The sequence below is a fragment of the Hemitrygon akajei genome, chromosome 2 (genome assembly GCF_048418815.1).
Source record: "Hemitrygon akajei chromosome 2, sHemAka1.3, whole genome shotgun sequence".
Taxonomy (NCBI): Eukaryota; Metazoa; Chordata; class Chondrichthyes; order Myliobatiformes; family Dasyatidae; genus Hemitrygon; species Hemitrygon akajei.
Window position 1 is genome coordinate 25,604,544 of NC_133125.1, and position 24,845 is coordinate 25,629,388.

Consider the following 24,845-nt stretch of genomic DNA (forward strand, 5'->3'; position numbering starts at 1 on the left):
GACACGCAGGAACAGGTAAGAACTCGGAGTTGTTCCCTGAGTTGTTCCCTGAATTGTTCCAGGAATTCCTAGTTCCACTGGCAGCCTGGCTTTGCCTGTTAGACATGGCCATTTGGATATCAGGCGAGGACAGCATCAGCTTCTGAGTCAATGACCCTGCACCTCCTACGATTCTGCTTGTGATCAAGACACCCACACTCAGCACCACAGCCCTCAAATGAATGAGAGCTTGTAATGAGACAGATTGGGGCACCCACAGAGTGCTGTCGCGATGAGAATCCATTTTTCAGGAGAAGGTATAAAATAAAAGATTGTTGATATCGTGATGGGGAGACAGGTAGTTTTCAGTTGCAGATCAATTGGTATCATGGGAAAAGAAATGGAGGATGGAACTTAATACCGAGAAATGCAGCTGATGAATTTTGTGAGGACTAATAAGGTCAGGATTTATAATGATAGAATAGGTGGTGAGAAGTGAATGGGATTTCAGAATGACTAAAGGACCTTGGTGTACACAACCATGCATCCAACAGGCAGCAGCAGAAGAGATTCAACATGATTTTGCATTTCACTGATGACATGAGATTGGATAGGCTGGGTTTCTTTTTGTTTTTGAATGATGTAACCATATGGCGTCTATAAATAGAACAACAATTGGCATGTTCATTTTGGGCTTCAACCATCGTGTGCAGAATCAAAATGATGAAAAGCATAAAAAGAATGGGCAGTGAGAAATAGCTCCCCTACTCAGATGTACCAATAACAGGAGGGCAGAGTTTAAGGAAAGAGAAAGGAGGTTTCAGGGGACATGAGGAAGAGTACTTTTCACCCAGAGGATGGCTGAAATTTGGAACTCTGCCTGGAGGCAGACTCTCACAACACTTAATAAGCGTTTAGAGGATCAGCTGAAATTCTGCAACATTGAAAAATATGCTGGATAGGTCCTCAATCCCCTGCATTGACACTGTGGCCCAAAGACCCATGTTATTATTGTGCTGTGATTCTAATCTTCAATATTAAAATAATTCTCTATTTATAACATTAATTGTGAACCATAATGAGTTTCCTAAACTCTCACTTTTACAGAAAAAATAATTATCTTAATGGCTGCAATTGTTAATGGTTTAACAGAAGTTCTGAATTTCATTAGTTCAAAATTATAGCAGAATTTCACTTTATGTTCCACATTTTAAAGCCTTTTTCCCCAATTTAAATAATTAGAATAAAGCATACTAGATGTTCTAATTAAACAAATGCAAATGTTAAAAAATCTTAAAGGTTTATATCTTTGAAGGTTAAATAACATTTTTTGCTGATAACATCATTTCTACTGATGTAATTGTAGGAAAGGACTGTCAGTACTGTATATGCCACTATAGCAAATACAGAACAGCCAAAGATGCAGTTTCTAGCACTAAGGCACATCAAGTCTTTCCGACACAGAACACTGACAAGTACAATTAGATCTACTTAATGTAATTGTACACGAAGAGGAGGACACAAAACACCAACCTGAAAGGAGATGGACAGCAAATTTGAAACCTCGGGTTGTGCATTTTTAAAATTCACCCTTGCATATATCCTTTATGTGAAACCCTACCGAGGCTGTATCGTTTGACTTTAAGTAATAAATAAAATACTGTTTATACTTGACAAGGACACACTCAAAGTGGCAAGTTTCTTCTTCTTAAAGTTAATATTAAATTGTGTTATCTGCAATCACAAAGTAATTTAAATTGAGCTTTGAGCCTCATACATTTCCATTCACTTAAAAGGATACACAGACAAATAGCCCATTGTATTTGTTAAATTCTCCTTACAGAAATGTCAAATTGCTTACATATTGCTGAGAACGGCACTTTCTTTACAAATACCCACCAATCTTCCTACAGAGGAAAACCATTAGCACATCAGGTGCAAGGCTATTTTTAAATTCTTCTGCACGCATTCCCACTGAGAACAGAATAGGCAGGCAGGTTTGCCTGGGAGGGAAGAATGTAGTTATCTGGATCTGTTGTACACATTTCCTTACTTTCTTTTTGGGTTCCATTAAATGGATATCTGTGTAAGCTCTTACTGATAAATCATTTCAAGCGTCCAATTTACAATTCAGTTACAGTTGGTTTCCGAGAGAGTAATTTGCAGCTCTTGTGTGTACTGTGTCAGGCCCACTCAGGAAATTCAATGAAAATCTTCAGTTCTATCGTTCTAAGTCATACAGGCGATTAATTGTGTTATTATATATAGCAAATGTATAGAACAAGATGTAGTTTCATGCAGTGAAACAACAATCAAAAGAGAAGCTTAAAGGAGCACAACTGTTATAAAACCAGGCATTATTTCTAAAAGAAAGCCCTCAAAAATGTTCTGTTCTGCTCTCACCAGGGGCAGCAACAGAGTTGTTTGAATGGCTTACTGGGAGCAAGGAGTGGAGAGGGCAGGGGAAAGAGAAGCAGAAATTATCTGAGTCCATATTAATGAACAGATATCACTTGGGCTAAGTACTGGAAGGGGTCAGTGCCCATGGAATTGTCCCTCAGTGCTTAAGAAACAAATGAAACAGTGTAGACTGAACCATGCCACTCATTTGATTAAAATGGCACAGCTCTTCCCTCCAAAGGATAGGTGAAACACAGGGTTCCCTGTAGATACAAAACAAATAAACCAATGGGTAACAAGACCTCTACAACACAGAACTTGAAGTTTAACCTTTTTTTCCCTCTAATATCTTTCAAAATGCATCTGAGGGGATCAAAGCCAATTTAGAAACATAGAAAACCTACAGCACAATACAGGCCCTTTGGCCCACAAAGCTGTGCCGAACATGTCCCTACCTTGCAAATTACCTAGGGTTACCCATAGCCCTCTATTTTCTGAGCTCCATGTACCTGTCCAGGAGTCTCTTAAAAGACCCTATTTGATTTCCTTTTGTTTGTCGACTGCCACGATTCTCATCTCCTTAGTATCTGAAGGTAAGGAACTACAGGAGTTTGAACTGACTTTACAAATTCTATGGAAGAGATATAAAACATCATAAGATCACTCCATGGATCACAAAATCCATGATTTACCTCCTCGCTCCTTTAAAGTATGGAGGGGTTAAAGCACGCTGGCACCCAGACATACATCACTGCATTAGTGAAAAGCTGCGTGGATGGTGGACCAATTCTGGACCACCTGAACAAAAGCAGACCCATGCAGCAGCTGCAGGAACTGCTTTCCCATTCATTCCTCGATCCTGAAATCTACAGTTGGGAACTGGTCTGTTTAAAGTTAGATACTGCTTTGACTTGAGGATCCCTATCCTCAGTCTCATTGATAATCCATCCCCTCCTGGTCCTAAACCTGACCTTCGATCTCTTCCCTCAAGCTCCAGGTCAGACACTCATCCCCAAGCCTGACCCAGTCACACCTTACCACCTCCCCATGTCTAACCTCAAGGTTCAGATTACTTCCGCAATCCCCAAACCTGTAGCTAAAATCAAGAATCACGTGACCGAATTTCTGACTGTTAACTTAAAATGAAAGAATATGCTTCAGACTGTCAGAGGATCTGGATAAAGCTGGATAACAATCTCCTGACAGAAAATGAATTACATGTTATCCTTCCCTTCATTTTGATTTTAGATTTAATTGTCCAACACAGCTAAATTATGAATCTCCTAAAGAACAAGTAATACTTCCTGTTGTCTGCTTCGACATTGAATTTAATTTCTGTAAAATTCTCTTAGGCAGTAAATTAGTGTGTAAGTGTAACATGCATATGTTCCCTGTCGTCCATTCAAGTTTACAAATAGCATCATATTCTCAATTAAGAGGGAAATGCCCTCATGACACTTGAAATTTCATTTGGGGAGGATGGAGTTATTCATCATAGTTATTTTTAGCTTTGCAACTGAAACGATGACATGTTTCACACCATTGCTGGGGCTGTGAACAAATAGGAAATAAAAACATCTTGCCAGAACACTGCCAAGAAAATAGTGACGCTACTCCTTGCTTACTCCTGCTTACAACTCCTTGCTTACAGAAGGTAAATTTAAAAACAAGCACCTAGATATATTTTCTTTTATGCTTGGGGTCATTAGGACAGCAGGCAAATGGTCAATCTGTTCTAATTTTTGGAGCGCAGACTACAGATTAAAGGCAACAATTACATAGTACAATAACTTAAAGCAAGTGTGTATGTGAGGTGGTTGACATGTTATACCCCTTTCAGTTTAGTTCCATTAAGTTCATCAGAAAAAAATACAAAAGGATGTAGGATAGACTCCTGATTCATTTTCACCATCACACTATCTCAAAGATACTTCCAACAGTTTGTATTAAAAATAAGCAACAAACCAAAGTGACAACTTCTGAACTTCAATACTTATATGTGGTATCGTCCAAAGGATTATTATCCCAGACTCAGTAATAATCTGCATGGAGTAGAGTTAAACCCTGGTCTAATGAATGACAAAGCAGGGTCAAAGAACCAAACAGTCTCCCTTTGTACCAATGTGTGAGTTTTTAGAATGAATGTGTTGTTATGATGTTCATCACTGAATTGAAGCATTTGCTGGCCATTCCAGAGAGTGGCTGAAGGTCATCATGCTGATGGGTCTGGGTGGTGTTTGGTCTAGCCTAGGTGGAGATGGCAGGATCTCCTTTCCTGAAGGACATTAGCAAACTGGATGGGTTTCATGACAATGCAGTAGCTTGATAGCTGTAGTTAACGATTCTAACTTCTTAATCCATATTTATTTAAATACTTGAATTTAAATTCCTCAGCTACTGAACTAGGGTATGAATTCTTGTCCTCTGAACAGCCAATAAGACTACTGGATACAAACTTTGTAACTCAACCACTTTTCTAGTGATTTTGGAAAGAAGTCACATGTTTACAGTGAATTTTATTTGCTCTCTGTGGAGTGATCTACATCAGGACCTGCCCAGATGAGATGTCATAGAGTTATAGTACAGTACCTCACAGAAACAGGCCCTTCAGTTCATCTTGCCTGTGTTGAACCATTGATTTTCCTAGCCCCCTTGAACTGCATCTGGAACATAGCCCTCCATACCCCTCCCATCCATGTACTTACCTTAAAAATTAATCTTAAATGTTGAAGTCAACCCACATCCACCACTTGCACTGGTAGCTTGTTAAACACTCTCTGCACTCTCTAAGAGAAGAGGTTCCCACCCTCCGTGTTCCCCTTCAACATTTCACCTTTCACCCTTAACCCAGGACATCTGGTTGTAGTCTCACTTAACTTCAGTAGAAAAAGCCTTACTGCATTTACCCAAGCTACAACCCCATAATTTTGAGTACTTCTATCAAATCTCCCCTCAATCTTCTATGTTCTAGGGAATAAAGACCTAACCTATACAACCTTTCCCTATAACTCAGGTCCTCAAGTCTCCGCAAGATCCTTGTAAATTTTCTCTGCACTTTTTCAATCTTATTGCTATCTTTCTTGTAGGTAGGTGACCATAACTGCATACAATACTCCAAAGTCAGCCTCACCAACAGTCTTATACAAAATGTAAAATCTCCATTCAAGATCTCCTCCATCTCTTCCAGCTCCACACACAGATGACCACTCTGATCTTCCGGAGGACCAATTTTGTTCTTGCAATCCTATTGCTCATAATATATCTGTAGAAGCCTTCAGGGCTCTCCTTCACCTTGTTTGCCACAGCAACCAGATTTCTTCTTCTAGCCCTCCTGATTCCTTAAGCATTCACTTGCATTTCTTTTACTCCTTAAGTACCTCATTTGTTTCTGCTGTGCACCTCCTTCTTTTTCTTAACCAGGGCCTCACTATCTCTTAAAAACCTTTATTCTGACACGAACATACAAATGCTGTACTCTCAAAATTTCACTTTTGAAGACCTCCCATCTACCAAACACACATTTGCCCAGAAACAAACTTTTCCAATCCACACTTGTCAGATTCATTCTTATATCATCAAAATTGGCCTTTCTCCAAGTTAGAATGTCAACCTGAGGACCAGACCAAACCTTTTCCATATTTACCCTGAAATTAATGGCATTTTGATCACCAGAGCCAAATGTTCCCTTACACAAACTTCAGTCACCTGCCTTGTCTCATTCCCTAACAGGAGAACTAGTATCGCACTCTGGGGCTTCTATGTACTGATTAAGGAATCCTTCCTGGACACACTTGACAAACTCTTTCCCATCCAGCCCTTTTACAGTATGGGAGTCCCAGTGTCCTGGAGGTCAGAAGTGATAAAGGCATAAGGATATGGTCATGATGTTCAGAGGGACTTACGTGAATATACAGGAAACAACGCCGTAATGCCTGGACTCACTCACTCCGTAAGGTACAAGCAACACAAAGCCATTGCCTGCTTCTGCAGAGCGTAGAGCTGGCACAAACCCACCGCACAACACAATCAGTTCTTTATACGGCAGAAGAAGCCAGAGCCACTTATTTTGAAATTGAAGACTTCAGAACATTGGTCAGTTAATTGTGCGTAGGTGTCGGTTAATTAGTGAAATAATACTGACCTAGCAGCAATGTAGAGTGTGCGATTCATTTTCACAATCAGCTGAATGTCCAACTTATGCCTTTGTGTGTTATTTCGTCCTGGCTTGTGACCCAAAAATACCGGATATTGTTTAGTATCTGTTAAGGAACAAAGAATTTAACCATGTTAACGCAGTCAGGCTGAGCTACAATTCACACACTCACCACTCAGTTGGTTTTTGTACCCTAAGGCAGTGAAACAATATCACAGCAGATTTCACAAGCACTCATTCCTATAATCCTCGTTACAAGTCAGCAGGGACAGCAATTCCGTCACAAGCTAAAAATTCCAGCTTGTGAGGAAATTACTTTTTTTTACTATCCTGTACAGAGGCATTTACCTAGCTACAAACAGAGGCATAATTCTTCAAACTTCTCTCCTTTATTTTTAGTTCCATACTGAGGTCAGCAAATGAGAAATTTTACTTGACTACTTACAGTTGCCATGTGCAATACTGATAGGCTCAGAATCTTCAGGGAAACCAGCCCCAGCAAATTGTAGTAGTGAAAAATATAGCAGCAAGCCTTCAGACTTCATAGTAGCACAGCTAGCTTCTGATTTTTATTTTCACTTAAGCCTGAAAAATGGTGGGGGGGGGGGGGGGGAAAGAGGTGTCAGATGTTAGCTTTTAAGATTGCACGGTAAAATTCAAGAGGATTCGTTACAATTTTGAACCATACAATCATGTACACATACTCGATCAAAGGGTCCAGGGAAACAACTAAACAAGACCAGCACTATAAAAGAAAATGAAATAAAAAGAATATATGCTTAGCCTCCATTGAAAAATTCACACAGATGTCTTAACAATGTAATAGGATAGACAATGTGAAAAATATTAATCACAGATTCTTACTTCAGATAATTAATAAATTTTAATCAAGAGTTCATCTATTCATTCCAGTGGACCTAATATTTAGGCATATTTCAAAAAGAGGAGTTATCACTCAATAAACAATAATGCAGCCCTATCCCTCTGTCTCTCTTTCGTCCTCTCTCAATTCAACTTTACATACAAAACTGACACGGTAAACATGCTTAACAGCAAAAGTTGCGTACTAAAATGTTGAGCAACAATAAGATGTTCGAAATGCAGAATTATATCTCCACATAAACTTACCTAAAAGCCTTTTGTGGACAGTAGTATCAAAACTAAATATTCAAATACCACTCCATTAGACTTTATAACCTTTATGTAGTTTATGATAGAAAATATGCTAACAGAACAGTGATCTTCTATGTCAATGTAATTCTTTTTTTAAAACAACTCAGCTCTATGCCTGTCATTTAAACTGCAGTGTTGTAAGGAAAGAAAGCAGATCTTCCACTTATTGGAAGTAACATCCACGCTACACTTCAGTCCAGAAGAGTCAGTGCTTAATAATGTAAACAAGGTCTTCCTGAATTCATTAAACCATTCGTTTAGAGTTACCAAAGGGCATCAAGATATGCACACCAATTTGGCCACATCTGACCTTGACTTAAAACATTTTAAACTCTGTGACCTCATGGAGTCTCCAGAATCGGCATGGACCCATCTCACGCACTCAAACCCAAAACTGCTCTGGCTATCTCTTCTTCAAAATCCCCCAATGTGAAAATACATTAGTCATCTTTCAAATGACTTCTTGTCCTCACAGACTCAGCCTGTCAAGTCCACTTGTGTGTTTTGTGTCCCCATATAGAAGACCTAGAAATGTGCATTTCTACAGGAGAAGAAAAATGGTGCATTGCAGTTAACGCCACTGTGTGACCAACTTTTAAACTAAAAGGAATGAAACTACAGATATCTTAGTTGTTTCCAAGTTGCATTTAAATTCAATAGGAGAATAGTAGCAGAACTGGCTAGGGAAATTATGACAACACATTGCCATAAACTCCACACAGCAAACCAATTAGTTCAGGAGAAATTTGCAAACCCATTAAGTGCAAAATACAGAGTCATCCAGATCCACTCTGGTTGTACACATAAATAGAATATCAATATTTCAGCATAGATCATTTTCCTAAGCTTATGTAGTTATGAGAACGATGCACAAAAGCTCTGTGTTCTTCTTCTTGCCCCTAGGAGCAGGGGCAAGGAACTTGCATCTATATAATACTTCTAACAACCTTGTGAAATTATTTTAAAATTGTCTTTCAATAATATTGATGCTTTTTAGAGGCCGGGGTAAATGGGCAAAGTCATTCATTAACCACATCAAACGCATATAACCTTCTGAGATTTCCAGTAATGTGACCAAGTGGACGGGTGAATGAGGGGATTGAGAATCAGGGTTTGGACTTTCAGTGGAGTACGTGCTGGACAGATGGTGTGGTGGTCAAAGAGGAGGGCACTTCTCAGGCTGGTGTCTGGTACGATTCTGCGTCTGTAAGGCCCTGTTCTCTCAGGGACAACTGCCAACAGGTGCAGCTAAGGCAGTGTGATGTAGCTTTCCACGCAGCGCTCCAAAAACAAAATGGCAGCATTCCAAGAGCCATTGGCATGGAAATCACATCAGGAACACAAAGAAAATTCACTCAGGTGATTCCCAAGTGGAATTCTAATGTGGCATAAAGTGACCTGGAAATGGTTGTCAGCATGCTTTGCTCTCGTGCCCAGAAAATGCCCTGGACCTCATTATTCATTCCTGTTCTTCAAAATCTCCCAAAGTGCGAATATATTCTCTGCTTTTAAGTGACTGCATTTTAGCAATATTGACATGTTTCAGTTGAATCTTGAAATGATGTTGGAAAAAAAACTGATTTCTGGGAAATGTGTCTGCATTGCCGAAAACCTGAACATAATCAGGACGTTCTGAACAGAGGACCTTATGAGGGGAAGTTGATAATTAAAGATCAATATAAGGATGTGGAATTGTCATGTGCAAGTATTGTACAATCTACAGGGCTGGCTAATAGGATTTATATCCTTATATTTGATGCTACATGACACATCGTATTACAACACTCTTTATAGCAATAATTACGGTATGTAAATAATAAACAGGGATAAGAAAAGAAAGATTTTCAGTGTTTCCGACTTTTACTGATCATAGATTCTTCAAGTTCAAATTTCATTACTGACTTCAGACTTAAGCATAAACGATAGCAATGAATAATAGAGGAAAGACATTAACGTATCAATCTGTTTTTCAATTGTCACCAGTCGAGCAATACAAGAACGATTTACATTAGTATTCTTTAACACTGTATAATATTCTGAATTAATCATCTGAAATAGTTCCCATTACTTATGAGCAGGTGATGCCCTTATGTTGAGCATTGGAATATTCTCCACCAACACAACAATGGCCTGGCAGGATGATAATCAAACTCTAACACTGGAACGTTTGAGCATTTTCAGAGTGCATTTATGAACTAATATTTAACAAGCCAAGAAATCCTGAGAATACTGATGAACTCTTTCAAAAATGAGGCATTTCACCCTGTATTTTGAACCAATCAGTTACTTAGGGATCATTTTTCATTTAAAATCTTAATCCTAAGTCTCATTATATTTTACACCAGAATCATTACAAGTGCTCTAATAACAATCATATTCTGTAGTTACATAGTATTTGCTTTCTTCAGATGTAACTTTTTTGATCCCCTAGCCATTTAATATAATTTATTACTTGAGAATATTCTCCTTGCTACCATCAGGAAGGAGTAGAGAAGCCTGAAGGTTTACACCCATCGATTCAGGAATAGCTTCTTCCCTCTGACATCTGATTTCCGAATGGACATTGAACCCATGAACACTACCACACTACTTTTTTTTGCACTACTTATTTAACTTTTTCACAGATATATACTTCTTACTGCAATTCACAGTTTTTATAATTACGTACTGCTGCTGTTTAAGAACAAATTTCACGTCATATGCCAGTGATATTAAACCTGATTCTGAAAATTAACAGAGAGAAATTAAAGCTGCAATGTTATAGCTGGGAAATGACATATGTATGCTAGCAAAAAGAAATTGGCTTAATTGCAATACTACACTTAAAGATTTTAAAGATAAGGAATAGCTTTATTTGTTAGATGTACATTGAAACATGCAGCAAATGCATCCTTTGCATCAGTGATCAACAGCACTCAAGAATGTGCTGGGGCAGGTTATAAAAATTGACACGCTTCTGGCACCAGCACAGCATGCCCACAACTCACTCATCCTTACTGATCTGTGCGTCTATGGAATGCCAGAGGAAACCGGAGCACCTGGAGTAAACACGCACGCCCACAAGGGAATGTACAGGCTCCTTTCAAGAATTGAGCCCCGATCATCATCGATGTAAAGCCGCTACCATCTTTTGTATAGTTTTCATTGATCAATCATTAAATGTGATCCACGGCTTAATGTGTCAACACTGAAGATTTTAAATGAGCAAGAAAGAAGAAGGAGCAATCTTTTTACACACTCTTCAAAACGTCCTTACCCTTTGCTCATGCCTTTTCTCTAACTGCTTTCTAAGATCATTTGTTCTAAATATTCACATTTCTGCTGGTCTCTGAGCTGAGCTTCATATTCCATCAACTAACAAGATTTCCAACAGTATCCTGATCCCAAATCAGGCACCACAAACTCTTCCCTACACTTTACTTCCTTGATAAGCTTAGGGATTGCCAGTAGAAGCAAACTGTGGTTTGTCCAAACCTTTGCTGCCTACATTTTGTACCTGGCAGAACTTCTGACTGAAATTCCCTTCCGCTTCCATCAGTCACCCAAAATTACCAAATACAAATCCTTTCATCCATTTACAAATCACTTGATTACCCTGTGATATCCTTCTCCAGTCCTCCTTTCTCTTGTGGGTCTTCACCTCTCTCAACTCAACTTCTTTGACTAGTCCTACACTATTTTCCCCCCTATCCTCATCCCCACATTATATATCTTTCGGACTGTGTGTATTCCATCTCTTCCCTACTCTTACTCTCATTCAGTTTCTCCCTTTTGAGTGGAAACCTTCAGAAGATTAAAAGGTAGAACTACTGGTTATTGGCCCCCACTCAAGCAGCACCTTGATGGCCAGAAGAGACCCTCGCACTCTATTTCTCTCCATGTTTTTGTCAGGTTTTACCTTTTCCCTTTAAATATCAGAACATCAAAAGGTACATTCATCGCGAATTATTTCAGAGTATCACTCACTTTGTGATTTATCACCCATAATCTCTCATTCCTTCCACTTGTTTTAACAACTCTTTTTTTAATGGACATTTAAGAGACTCGTAGATAGAGACATGGACGATAGAAAAATGGAGGGCTGCACGGGAGGGGAGAGTTAGCTTGATCATAGAGTACGTTAAAAGGCTGACACAACATCATGGGCTGAAAGGTCTTTAGTGTGCTATAATGTTCTATGTTTAATGTTCTAAGTATCCAAGGCTCCTATATAATTCCTGTCCTCATCCGGTATCATTACTTACATATCTAATCAACTAGTAAAACTGAAACTGTAGCTAGAGGGCGGATGAAAAATGGAAGCTTGTTCTCCTCCAGCGTTCTACTTCCAGCTTAAATCCACCCAAAAAGCATGTTGAAACATTACTCAGTGTACAAAAACACAGGGAAATACTGAAAGCAGCTTCAGACAAAATGAAGAGGATAAAAAGTAATCTGGCAAAGGAGCTTTATGTGCCTATCACTGTAGAAGAGCAGTGACACTAATGGAATAAGTTGCACAACAGAGACAGAGGTTGTTGTCTAGACTTCACAGTTAAGAATTACTCCCATTAAAATTCCAACGTGATATGTTCTGCAGTGTGATTATGGGTTTTAACAGTCCCGTAAACATGTGATGGAGTCTATTACTACTTCTCTCAGCTTCCCCCACCCACATTTAATATTAACCCAGCCCTAGAGGCATTGCCTCCTGTGCAGGTACGGCTTTAAACAGCCACCAACCCTCTGCTTTACCATCTAACTGGCAATTTAAAAACTGTAAACTTTGAAAGGTGAGAGGCAATTTATCTAGAAAGGCACCACAACCAAATTTGGTATTATTTGATCCCAAATAAAACTGCCACACTTCGAGGTGCTTTTAAGCAGAAGAAACCGAGAACAAAATCTCTCATCCAGAGGCACACAAGACAACAGAAGTTCCAGAATGGAAGGATTAGAGTTATTAAAGATTAGCTTTATTTGTCACATGCACATCAAAACGTCACAACATACAATGAAATGCGGCCATTTGTGTCAACGAGCAACGCAATCCACAAGTGTCGGCATGCTTCTGGCACCAACACCGCGTGCCCATGACGTACTAACCCTAACTCGCACGTCTCTGGAATGTGGGTGGAAACCGGAAAAAGCCCATGTGGTCATGGGGAGAACATATAATCTCCTTACAGACAGTGGCGGGAATTGAACCCTGATCTTCCGATCACTGGCACTGTAAAGAGTTACCCTAACTGCTACAGTAAAGTTAGCCAATGGATTTATTTATTTATTTTCTTCTGTATTTGCACAATCTGTTGTCTTTTGCACACTGGTTGTTAGTCCGTCGAGTTGGGTATGGTCTTTCATTATGTTTCTTGCATTTACTGGGTATGCCTGCAAGAAAACTAATCTCAGGCTCATATATGGTATCATACATGTACTCCAATAACAAATTTACTTTTAACGTTGAACTTCTAATTAATATTAAACAGTGGAATCTTGTAAGTACTTTGGATAGATGGTTGGAAGTCACTTTGACAGTCTCATTTCAAACTCTGCAAGAACCAAGCAGAATACAGCTTCTACGAAATCACTCTTCACACTAAACTGAAGATTTGCTGACAGGTAAACAACTAAAGATTGCTGAAGGTTGGGTTTTTACAGTTTTGCATTGTACAATCCCGCCAATGTTTAGATACATGCGGGCACCACTAACACTATTTATCACAATGTGAGCAAGCACTGTAACAATCTGTAACCAAGCATGCCATTCATATACGGCAGAGAAAGACAGCCAATCACGCAAGAGTTAATCCTCACAGGAACTGTATTACCCAGACAATGGCTCCTTTGTCACCATCTTTTCGCTGGCTGGACATGGTTTCCTCTATACAGTGCTCTTATCTCAATCTTTTCAGAAAGTTCAAAGAATTTGAAACAAATTAAGTCAAACAGATGACAGCTGCAATTTGGCATCTTTAGTAAGCTTTAAAATGTTTTTTAGTAAGTGGATCTTTAAAAGAATTACAAAAGCAATCATTTTTAGTTTGATCTCCCACACTTATGAATGACACTACCAGTGATACAGATATTTTCATCTTAACTCATTGGCATCAACGTTTTAGGAACAGTTTCTTCTCCTCTGCCATAGGATCTCTGAATGGTCCTTGAAGCCATCAACCTCATCATTCTGCTCTTGTTTTGCACTGTTTATTTATTAAATATATTTCTCATTATAACTTATAGTATTTTTAACGTATTGCAGTGTACCGTAGCCACAGAGCAACAAAATCTCACAGCGTATGCCAGTGATAATAAGCCTGATTCCGATTCGAAATGAATAAGCTTCAGAAAAATGTTGCTAGAAAAGGTAAGTGGGAAGTATTTGGTAGAAAATCTGACAGGGGCTAATGTTGTAACTGGAGGGTAAAAGCTTTATAGTAAACCTGTCACACACATAAGCATCATCCACCGTGTCAGCATTGACCCATGGGTTAGCACAACTTTGAAGCACAAATGAGTGTTTAAATTGAACCAACCCTCTTCTGACCTACAAGGCACTTTTAATAACTGCACCCTAAATAGGAAACGGTCTGTGATGACATGATCTGTTAGATTGTAGGTCCAATATCCCAGCTGTACCTAAGACACTCAGAGAGCCAATCAATTCTGTTTATAACCTTTACTGCAAATACTCCCTTGGGATCTCAGAGGACACCTGTTAAATTCAGTTTACTGCATTAACAAACAGGCCAAGGCAGACAAGACTGCCAATAAGAAAGCAAGTGTCAAGATTACTCCTCCTGTATCACTTTTCACTAATTCCTTACACCATTATATTACTCACAAATCAGCATCAGCTCTCCACTTTAATGCCAGGGAATGATTATTTTTTTTTAAAAAACACATTGATTTTCAACAAGTGGATTAAAAAGTAATGCTGGGAATCAATCTGGAGTTTTTGCTCACCAATTCCATCGCCTCAACTGTCTTTTGAACTGCCAGTGGTCATTGGGGTGGAGTGTCCTGAGGCACCAACACCTTTACTCAAATTGTTAACCCCTCAGCCCTGTCTCTCACCAGTGGGCATCCTTCCCATATACAAAAGTCAGGACAAGTTCAGGAATCAAACAGAAATCGTCCATCAAATCTTCGAGTGTGTGCAAAAACATCTCCTTTCAGTCAAATCCCTCTATCTAGTGGTCAAAAAGTCCAAGGAATTTGTACAATGCAAACCATGAGACGTGTTAAATATCACTCCGATACAAGATCCACCCTATGTTTATTGTATACTCTTATCCTAATCTTCTCAAATGGTTCATGTCAGTTGAAACAAAGTAAAAAAAAACACTGCAGTGGTACCTTGGCATCTTTAGCAATCATCAAATGTTTTTTTCTGTTTAGGAATTGAGTATTTTCTGAATTTAAAAAAAATCATATAATTGATCAATGGATCCCTGGAACTTTTGAATGATGTCATCAGTAATGCAGTTACTCTCCTGTTTAGCATACAAATAGAAAACTTGAGAGAATTCTTCATGGTTGAAAGGATAAACAGGTGGAATTGAGGGGGAAATCTGACAGGCTCTAATGTTGTATCTGGAGGGTAAAAGGCCTTTCTGCAAATCTGTCACACCTGTCAGCAGGTACAAAGGAGAAAGATAATGAAGTTTCTGACAATACCAGAATAAGGAATCTGATACACAGGAAGGATGCAGGAATTCATAGATATAGGTAGATAATTCCTGTTGAACAACTAGTGACGATACAGTGTCAAAGGCCTGGAATTGGGAATCAAAAATAATCTGATAGTATGTAGAATTCATCTTTAAAAGGCAGGAAAGAAGGTAAAAGAAGTTATAAAATTACGATTCTGACTTTCTTTTACCCAGAAGTACTGAATATATAATAAGTGTATTCAGTTTACAAAACTCAAATGCAATGTTCTGAATGTTCAAATATAGCAAATGTATTGGAAACCTAGAAACAACGAAGAAAGGGATCAGCAGGATCAGACGATTTATTTTTTAAAATGTATTCATGGTATAGGCCTTTTCGTCCCTTCAAACCCCAATTTAACCCTAGTCTAATCATGGGACAAGTTACAATGACAAATTAACCTTTCAACCGGCATGTCTTTGGACAGTGGGAGAAAATGGGAGCACCCGGAGTAAAACCCACATGGTCACGAGGAGAAAGTAAAAACTCTTCACAGACAGCAGCGGGATTGAACCCGGGTCACCAGTACTATGAAGCGTTATAGAAACATAGAAAACCTACAGCACAATATAGGCCCTCCAGCCCAAAAAGTTGTGCCGAACATGTCCCTACTTTAGAAATTACTAGGCGTACCTATAGCCCTCTATTTTACTAAGCTCCATGTACCTATCTAAAAGCCTCTTAAAAGACCCTATTGTATCTGCCTCCACCACTGGTGCCAGCAGCCCATTCCAAGCACTCACCGTGCTCTGCATAAAAAAGCTCCTAAATTCAATTCCACGATTGATGAAGGCCAATACACCATACACCTTCTCGCCTTCTTAACCACAGTCAACCTGCGCAGCTGCTTTGAGCGTCCTATGGATCCCAAGATCCCACTGATCCTCCACACTGCCAAGAGTCTTACCATTAATAGTATATTCTGCCACCATATTTGACCTACCAAAATGAACCACTATGCTACTGTTCCATTCCTAGCCTTTATTTGTTCCTGTGTTCAATGGGATTACACTGATCTGCTTCATCAGAGCAATGTCTTTGCATTCACCCCATTTCCCTTTTAATACCCAAATTTCTTTAGATTCTATCTTGAACATATGTAATAACTGACCCTCCAATACCCTCCTTAATAAAGAAAACCATAAATTCTCCACCATCCACGTGAAAATCATTTCTGTTTGTTTCAGTCCTGAATGGCCTACACTTCATTTGAAAATGGTGACCCCTGTTTCTAGTCACCTCAGTGAGTGGAAATTTCACCCCTCTATCTACCTCATTGGAACTGTGTATGTCTCTGTGAGATTGCATAGTATTTTTCAACATCGAAGAGAGTCTGCTTAATCTCTCCTCATAGACCAAATCCCACGTCTCAGGGTTAAATCTTGCGACTCTTTCTGTTGTGCTTTTGCACAGGTCTTGCGCAAAGCGCACAGCATCCCAGGTGGCATCTCATCAACGCAGAACATGTAAGATGTGTTTACAGTTGTACCTGAATCTACTTGTGAAAAAGGCCAACATATCATTTGCCTTCCTAATTGATTGCTCTATCTGCGTGCTAACATTCGGTGAATCAGACACAACAACTCTCTGAACACCAGCTTTCAATATTACATCACTTTAAAAAATACTCTGCCTTTCTATTTTTTTCTCTACCAAAGCGGATGACCTCACATTTTCCATCTATTATGTCTGTGCCCATTCAGTGAGCTTGTTTGTAAGCTCGTGCACCCTCGCTCTGTTTTCCTCAGCTAGTTTAGTGTTACCACCAAACTAGTAGAGGTTGCAATTGTTCATTCTACTTAAGACAGCAAATATTTACTGAAATTATGTCAGGGACGTGACATTGTAGTTATTTTGTTAAGTTCACTGGAACAATGACTTTTAGGTGATTATTTGAAAAATTTGTCGTAAGGTGGTATAGACTCAGAATTTACAGGGGGATGAATCGGGGTGTGCAGAAATACACACAAAACGCTGGAGGAACTCAAGCAGGACAGGCTGATCTTTGGAAAAGAGCTTTGGGCTGGAATCCTTCACCAGTCCTGATGAAGGATCTTGGCCCAAAACATTGACTGCTTACTCTATTCCACAGACGCCGCCAGAGCTGCTGAGTTCCTCCAGCATTTGGTACGTATTACTTTGATTTCCAGCACCTGCAGATTTTCACTTGCTCGCGGATAGGATTGTGCAAATTGCTTAGCGCATATTAAACCACAGAATGCCTTATCACAACTAGGTGGGATTGGAATTAATGAAGAGGAAGAAAAGAGACATCAAGAGGGTACAAGCTAACACAGTCAACAGGCAATTACATGGAAGATGAACTGTAATGTGGAAAAATATGAAGTCATCCACTTTGAGGCACAAGACAGAGAAGCATATATTCTTATAATTGGCCACACACAGTATTAGGAAATGTGGTGCTCCGGGGAACTGCGTGTTCTAGAAAGCTATCAATCAACTGCAGCAACCAGCAAGGAGGGCCAATGGTGCATTTGCTTTCATTGGAATCTGAGTAAAGGAATAAAGCAGTCTATTAGGAATCACAATGCAACCTTGATATAATAAGCCTCATTGTAAAATGGTTTTGGAGACATTGTGGGTATCATAATAACTCCACGATGGATACGTTTTAGTCTGCAATCTGCTGTGTGTGGGTACATTACGCTACTGGGTTTTGCAACATCACTAAATTTATTAGATTGCATTAGATTTACAAAGATAAATTACTGGTTTTAAGAATTGGGGAAAACTGTGTCAAACAAATGCTAATAAATGAAAATCTGGAGTCATAAGAATCAGTGTTTCTAGGACTTGTACTCCAGTAAAGTGACTGTCTGTGGACCGTTTACCCAATGAATCAGTGTATGTTGAATGCACCCCAGTTAATGTTTACCGGCTGTTTCCCTAGGAAGAGTCAGTATGTATGCCTCTGTCTTCAGCTATGTATAGTAATATGGAATGTTACTGCTCTAATGTCTGCTCCCTCTGATTATCTGCACCTCATTTATTTCAGGGTCACAGGAAGATAGTAACATTCCTAGCCGACTGTAACAATATACGTTTGTGAATGTCCCTCTGAGAATGGCAATACCGAGGATAGAGCAGTCAATTTTAGAAAAAGGATTGGCAATACAACGCTAGGATTTGTTCTACAAGTTATGGCTGTAAGGTGCAGGAGAGAATGGGGGGAGGATGCAAAAGAAATCTCTGCTTGTGTGCACGTGAGTGCTTAAGCATCAACGAGGATGTTTTGTACTGGGTGAAAGCTTTGACATGTGGAGCTATGGCATGGAAGTTGAACCAAGGTGCAGCCTTTTGAAGAGAGGGGTTGCAAAATTTAGATTCACTTATAACACAAATAGCTTATAACTTAAAACATCAGAGACCCCCAATGCTTACCTTCTATCACCTCACTGTGAGAATGTAGCTAGATCACTGCATTTAGTTTAGAACTTCTTCTCTAAAAACACATAAATTAACAATGAGGTCCTACAGGGAAAATTCACTAGACTGATTCTCGTTTTGCACTTTCTTTCTATTTGTTAGGGAGAATAAGAGTTAATAACATTTCAAAAGTGACGCAATTTTCAGCAAAATACAATAAGCAATAATCTTATTTAGAGAGTGAACTGAACCAGACAACATTACATCCATTAACATTAAACATTATCAGCATCAACATAACTTAAGGCAATAGTGAGAATAAACAAGTTGTAGCATTCTCTAATAAAGGAACTTAAAACACATTTGGAAATTAATTCAATTCTGCTGCAGTTATCTAACAAGATTATGATGCCTTTACACCTTTAGATCCGTGTGTAAGGGCCAAAGCCACCTCAAGGCTGGCAATGTTGTAATACCTTCCTTGTTTGCTCTCTACACTATTTCTGTTACATAGCATTTGAAGGAAGCAACTTGAATACATTTTCATTCTGCTCTTCTGGTTTGAGTGGTTAGTCAGCCTTGCGAGGTCACTGGCCTCTCCTGTTGATACAAAGAACCTGCGAGCCAGCTCACTCTTCGAGCGTTGCAAAGAAGTTGGCAAATATGGTGCACTAGATCCTCAAAGACCCTGGTTCCTGGAACCTCTGCTGCCTTGCAATATTGAATGGCCTAACAGAGACCCACATGCTTGTACTCCTATCCCGTTACAACACTGCAATGTGCAAGAACAGAATAGCAAGTGTGTATTAACCATGGGGAATAAAAAAGCACAAACTTAAATAACCACAAAACAACACTACCTTTAACACAATACTGTGCAAAATCCATCATATTTCTCCAATCCACGGAATGTGCTGCATTCCTAAAACATAGTTTTCCAGACTGAACTAGGGATATGCCAACATACTTCGCTGTGCATGCACAATATAAACCACAGCAGTCTGTCAGAAACAGAGCTGACATTATGTGCTCATTACTGAAACATGGCATTTCTGGACTGTCTGCAATTGATTAACATAATTGCAAATGACCTGGTTTCTAGTACACTGAGGAGTGGAATAATGCCACCCATGGAACACAAGAATTCCTTCCGATCTGATCTTCTATCCTGCCCTCATGCTCTCAGAATTATCTCAATGAACTCACGAAACCGCAGAGCGCCAGAAAAATAACTCAATAACCCCACATAAACATGCAACAGATCCACGTACTGAATCACCTCCTGTTCCCTGTCATTCTAAAACAATTCCAATCCTACAAGTATACCCGTGAGCAGAAGTGCTTTCTCATAATTTATTCTATATCATTTTTCACATGTGAGGACAATCAAACAGCTTTGAATAAGATCTGGTTTTTGAGTGCTATGTATCTAATTCATAGAACACTACAGCACAGTCCCTTCACCCCACGATGTTGTGTCGAACTTTTAACTTACTGTAAGATCAAACTGACCCTTGCCTCCTACATAACCCCCCATTTCTCTTTCATCCACGTGCCCATTTAATAATTTAAATGCCCCAGATGTATCTGCCTCTCCCACCACCCCAGCCAGGGCGTTCCATGCACCCATCACTCTATGTGTAAAGAACTTACCTCTGACTTCCCCACTCCATTGTAACAATTATGGGATAGGCACACAATGACTGAAAAATCACTTTTCTTCTCAAGGCAATGCATAAAAATATATCCAAAAGGTGTCTAGTTTGATTTATTTTTGACTATTTCTGCTAATTATTTGGTATAGTCTTCAACAAAATTCAATGCTGTGAGAACTATACAATAAAAACAGTTGATACTGTTCCTATCTAGAAGTTACCATAAGCAGTCAAGTGTAGAGAATCCTTGGCATTTCCTATATGAAACAGTGACTACATTCTAAAAGTAGTTAATTGCTAGGAGCATTAGATTAGGATGCACTGAGATCATGAAAACTATTCTTTTACATCACTTGTGGAACTAAGTGTTACAACCTCTTCTCAAGAACAGACTGACAAATAAAACTTAAAATCCTCGATAACCTACCGGATGAAATTAAATATTCCAGATGTTGAATGTCTTAAATTAAGCATTGAAACATTAAGGTTCAGTTAGAATATATTTCAAAAATAAAAAGAAGCAAAAATTATTATGTTTAGAGTGAGGGTGTATTAGTGGAGAACCAAATCCAGTTTTCTTCAGCCTAAGTTCACAATTCTCTAGAGGAAAGCTCGTAGATTACAAACATTAACCAACAAACCTCTGTTTCTCTGCAATTGTCCTGATGGATACTTATACATATTTTTGTTGCTTACAGGTTAACATTGCTCCACTGAATTTGTTTCTCATAGTTTTGCTTAGCCATAGACCATAGCACATAGCCACAAACCGATGGCCATTTAGCCCATCAAATCTACTCTGTCATTTGATCATGGTTGATTTTTTTTCCCTTCTCAACACCATTCTCCAGCCTTCTCCCCATAACCTTTGATACTCTTACAAATCAAGAACTTGTGAACCTTTGCTTTACATATACACAATGCCTTGGCCTTCACAGCTGTCTATGGCAATGAATTCCACAGATTCACCACCCTCTACTTAAAGAAATTCCTCCTCATTTCTGTTCTAAAGGATACATCATTGTATTATGAGGCTATACACTCTGATGCTAAACTTTCCCACCATTTGAAACATCCTCTCTCCATGTCCACTCTATCTAGGCCTTTCAATAAGATCCCCCTCAATCTTCTAAACTCCAGTGAGTACAGGCTCAGAGCTATCAAACACTCCTTATATGTTAATTGTTTCATTCCCCAGATCATTCTCATAAACATCCCCTGTATCCTCACCAATGTCAGCATATTTTTTCTTACATATTGTCCAATCAATGCTTTATAAAATTTCAGCATCAAATCTTTGTTTTTATATTCTAGTCCTCTTGAAATGAATGCCTACATTGCCTTTCTCACTCAGCCTGCAAGCTAATCGTTAGGGAATCCTGAACTACCAAGTTCCTCTGCACCTCTGATTTCTGAATTCACTCCCTATTTATAAAGTAATCTACACCTTTATTCCTTCTGCCAAAGTGCATGCCATACACTGTGTTTCATCTGCCACTTTGCCCATTCTTCCAACCAGTCCAAGTCCTTTCACAAACTCCCTGCCTCCTCAACACTGCCTGCACCTCCACCTATCTGCTTCTTGCCATTATAGGTCTTTACTGTCCACCTTGGAAAGAGGTGAATTTATTTAACACAATGCCACTGCTTTGTTGTGCTCTGAGATTAGGATGCACGTTTTCAAGAAAGGAAAGTTCTATCAGTTTTTGTGGCAAAGTTCTCTGTTCTTAACCATAAGGCTATGGGTTAGTCAAGGGTTGCTAGTTATGCCAGTTTGCTTGTTTTATATCATGAAAAATGCAATACTGTCTACACCGAGCTACTCTTCCTGAAAGAGCTTAAAACTGAAAAATCTAAAAATGAGCAGTAAAATTATCAACATAGTGTCAACTTTACAGGTCAGAATTTTGGTGTCACAAAGTTTGTTGGACTGTAAATTACATTAACTAGCAGACACTTTTTCCCAGGGCAGAAATGGCTAATGAGGGGACATAATTTTAAGTGTTTGAAGAAAAGTACAAGAGGAGGTGTCAGAGGTAGGTTTTTCTACATAGAGAGTGGTATGTGTGTTGAACATGCTTCCAGGGGTGTTGGTAGATACAGATGTGTTAGGAAGTGTTAATGTATTAATGCCTTAAAGAGACACAAGTCACTGGGTATATTTAAAGCAGAGGTTGATAGGTTCTTAATTAATAAGGGAATTAAAGGTTACGGGGAAAAGGCAGGAGAATTATGGTAGTTATGGTAGGGTACAGGAACTGTGGTGTACAAAGGCTGTAATAAATCTTGTCAAGAAGAAAAGCTTACAAAAGGTTCAGAGACCTAGGTAATGTTACAGATCTAGAAAATTATAAGGCTAACAGGAAGGAGCTTAAAAGGGAAATTAGGAGAGCCAGAAGGGGCCATGAGAAGACCTTGGTGAGCAGGATTAAGGAAAACCCCAAGGCATTCTACAAGTATGTGAAGAGCAAGAGGATAAGACATGAAAGAATAGGACCTATCAAGTGTGGCAGTGGGCAAGTGTGTATGGAACCAGAGGAAATAACAGAGGTACTTAATGAATACTTAACTTCAGTATTCACTATGGAAAAGGATCATGGTGATTGTAGTGCTGACTTGCAGCAGACTGAAAAACTTGAGCATGTAGATATTAAAAAAGAGGATGTGCTGGAGCTTTTGGAAAACATCAAGTTAGATAAGTCGCTGGGACCGGATGAGATGTATTCCAGGCTACAGTGGGAGATGAGGGATGAGATTGCTGAGCCTCTGGTGATGATCTTCGAATCATCTATAGGGATGGGTGAGGTTCCAGAGGATTGGAGGGTTGTGGATGTTGTTCCCTTATTCAAGAAAGGGAGTAGAGATAGCCCAGGAAATTATAGACCAGTGAGTCTTACCTCAGTAAGTTGATGGAGAAGATCCTGAGAGGCAGGAATTATGAACATTTGGAGAGATATAATATGATTAGGAGTAGTCAGCATGGCTTTGTCAAGGGCAGGTCGTGCCTTACGAGCCTGACTGGAATTTTTTGAGGATGTGACTAAACACATTGATGAAGGAAGAGCAGTAGATGTAGTGTATATGATTTCAGCAAAGCATTTGATAAGGTACCCCATGCAAGGCTTATTGAGAAAGTAAGGAGGCAAGGGATCCAAGGGGACATTGCTTTGTGGATCCAGAACTGACTTGCCCACAGAAGGAAAAGAGTGATTGTAGACCGGTCATATTCTGCATGGAGGTCAGTGACCAGTGGTGTGCCTCAGGGATCTGTTCTGGGACTCTTACTCTTCGTGATTTTTATAAATGACCTGGATGAGGAAGTGGAGGGATGGGTTAGTAAGTTTGCTGATGACACAAAGGTTGGAGGTCTTGTGGATAGTGTGGAGGGGTGTCAAAGGTTACAGTGGGACGTTGATAAGATGCAAAACTGGGCTGAGAAGTGGCAGATGGAGTTCAACCCAGATAAGTGTGAAGTGGTTCATTTTGGTAGGTCAAATATGATGGCAGAATATAGTATTAATGGTAAGACTCTTGGCAGTGTGGAGGATCAGAGGGATCTTGGGGTCCGAGTCCATAGGACGCTCAAAGCAGCTGCGCAGGTTTACTCTGCGGTTAAGAAGGCATACGGTGTATTGGCCTTCATTAACCGTGGAGTTGAATTTAGGAGCTGAGAGGTAATGTTGCAGCTATATAGGACCTTGGTCAGACCCCACTTGGAGTACTGTGCTCAGTTCTGGTCGCCTCACTACAGGAAGGATGTGGAAACCATAGAAAGGGTGCAGAGGAGATTTACAAAGATGTTGCCTGGATTGAGGAGCATGCCTTATGAAAACAGATTGAGTGAACTCGGTCTTTTCTCCTTGGAGCGATGGAGGATAGAGGTGTAAAAGATGATGAGAGGCATTGATCGTGTGGATAGTCAAAGGTTTTTTCCCAGGGCTGAAATGGTTTCCTTAAGAGGATAAAGGTTTAAGGTGCTGAGGAGTAGGTACAGAGGAGATGTCAGGGGTAAGTTTTTTACTCAGAGAGTGGTGAGTGCATGGAATGGGCTGCCAGCAACAGTGGTGGAAGTGGATACGATGGGGTCTTTTAAGAGACTTTCGGATAGGTACGTGGAGCTTAGTAAAATAGAGAGCTATGGGTAAGCCTAGTAATTTCTAAGGTAGGGACATGTTCGGCACAACTTTGTAGGCCGAAGGGCCTGTATTGTGCAGGTTTTCTATGTTTCTAGAATGGAGTTGAGAGGAATAATAAGTTAGTCATGATGGGCTGAATTATCCAAATCTGCTCCCATGTCTTTTGGCCTTATGGGATACTTAAAAGACTCTTAGATAGGCACGTGAATGAAAGAAAAATGGAGGGCTATGTGGGAGGGAAGCACCTGGAATAGGTTAAATGATCAG

The 24,845-nt window shown here is 39.5% G+C and overlaps 1 protein-coding gene across 11 annotated transcripts in view; it reads right to left on the bottom strand.

Annotated features, from left to right (window-relative positions):
* Window positions 1-24,845, bottom strand: part of sema6a (sema domain, transmembrane domain (TM), and cytoplasmic domain, (semaphorin) 6A) — a 98,046-nt gene that overhangs the window by 51,795 nt on the left and 21,406 nt on the right. For 10 of the 11 annotated variants that reach the window (XM_073068986.1, XM_073069010.1, XM_073069002.1 and 7 more), the window contains exons 2-3: window positions 6,978-7,117; window positions 6,521-6,638 (exon numbers count right to left, since the gene is read on the bottom strand). In XM_073068986.1, the coding sequence (XP_072925087.1) occupies window positions 6,521-6,638; window positions 6,978-7,077 (218 nt within the window). In that variant the 5' untranslated portion in view covers window positions 7,078-7,117. Of the gene's footprint in view, window positions 1-6,520; window positions 6,639-6,977; window positions 7,118-18,802; window positions 18,864-24,845 lie in introns of all 11 variants that reach the window. The other variant, XM_073068956.1, reaches the window with a different exon arrangement.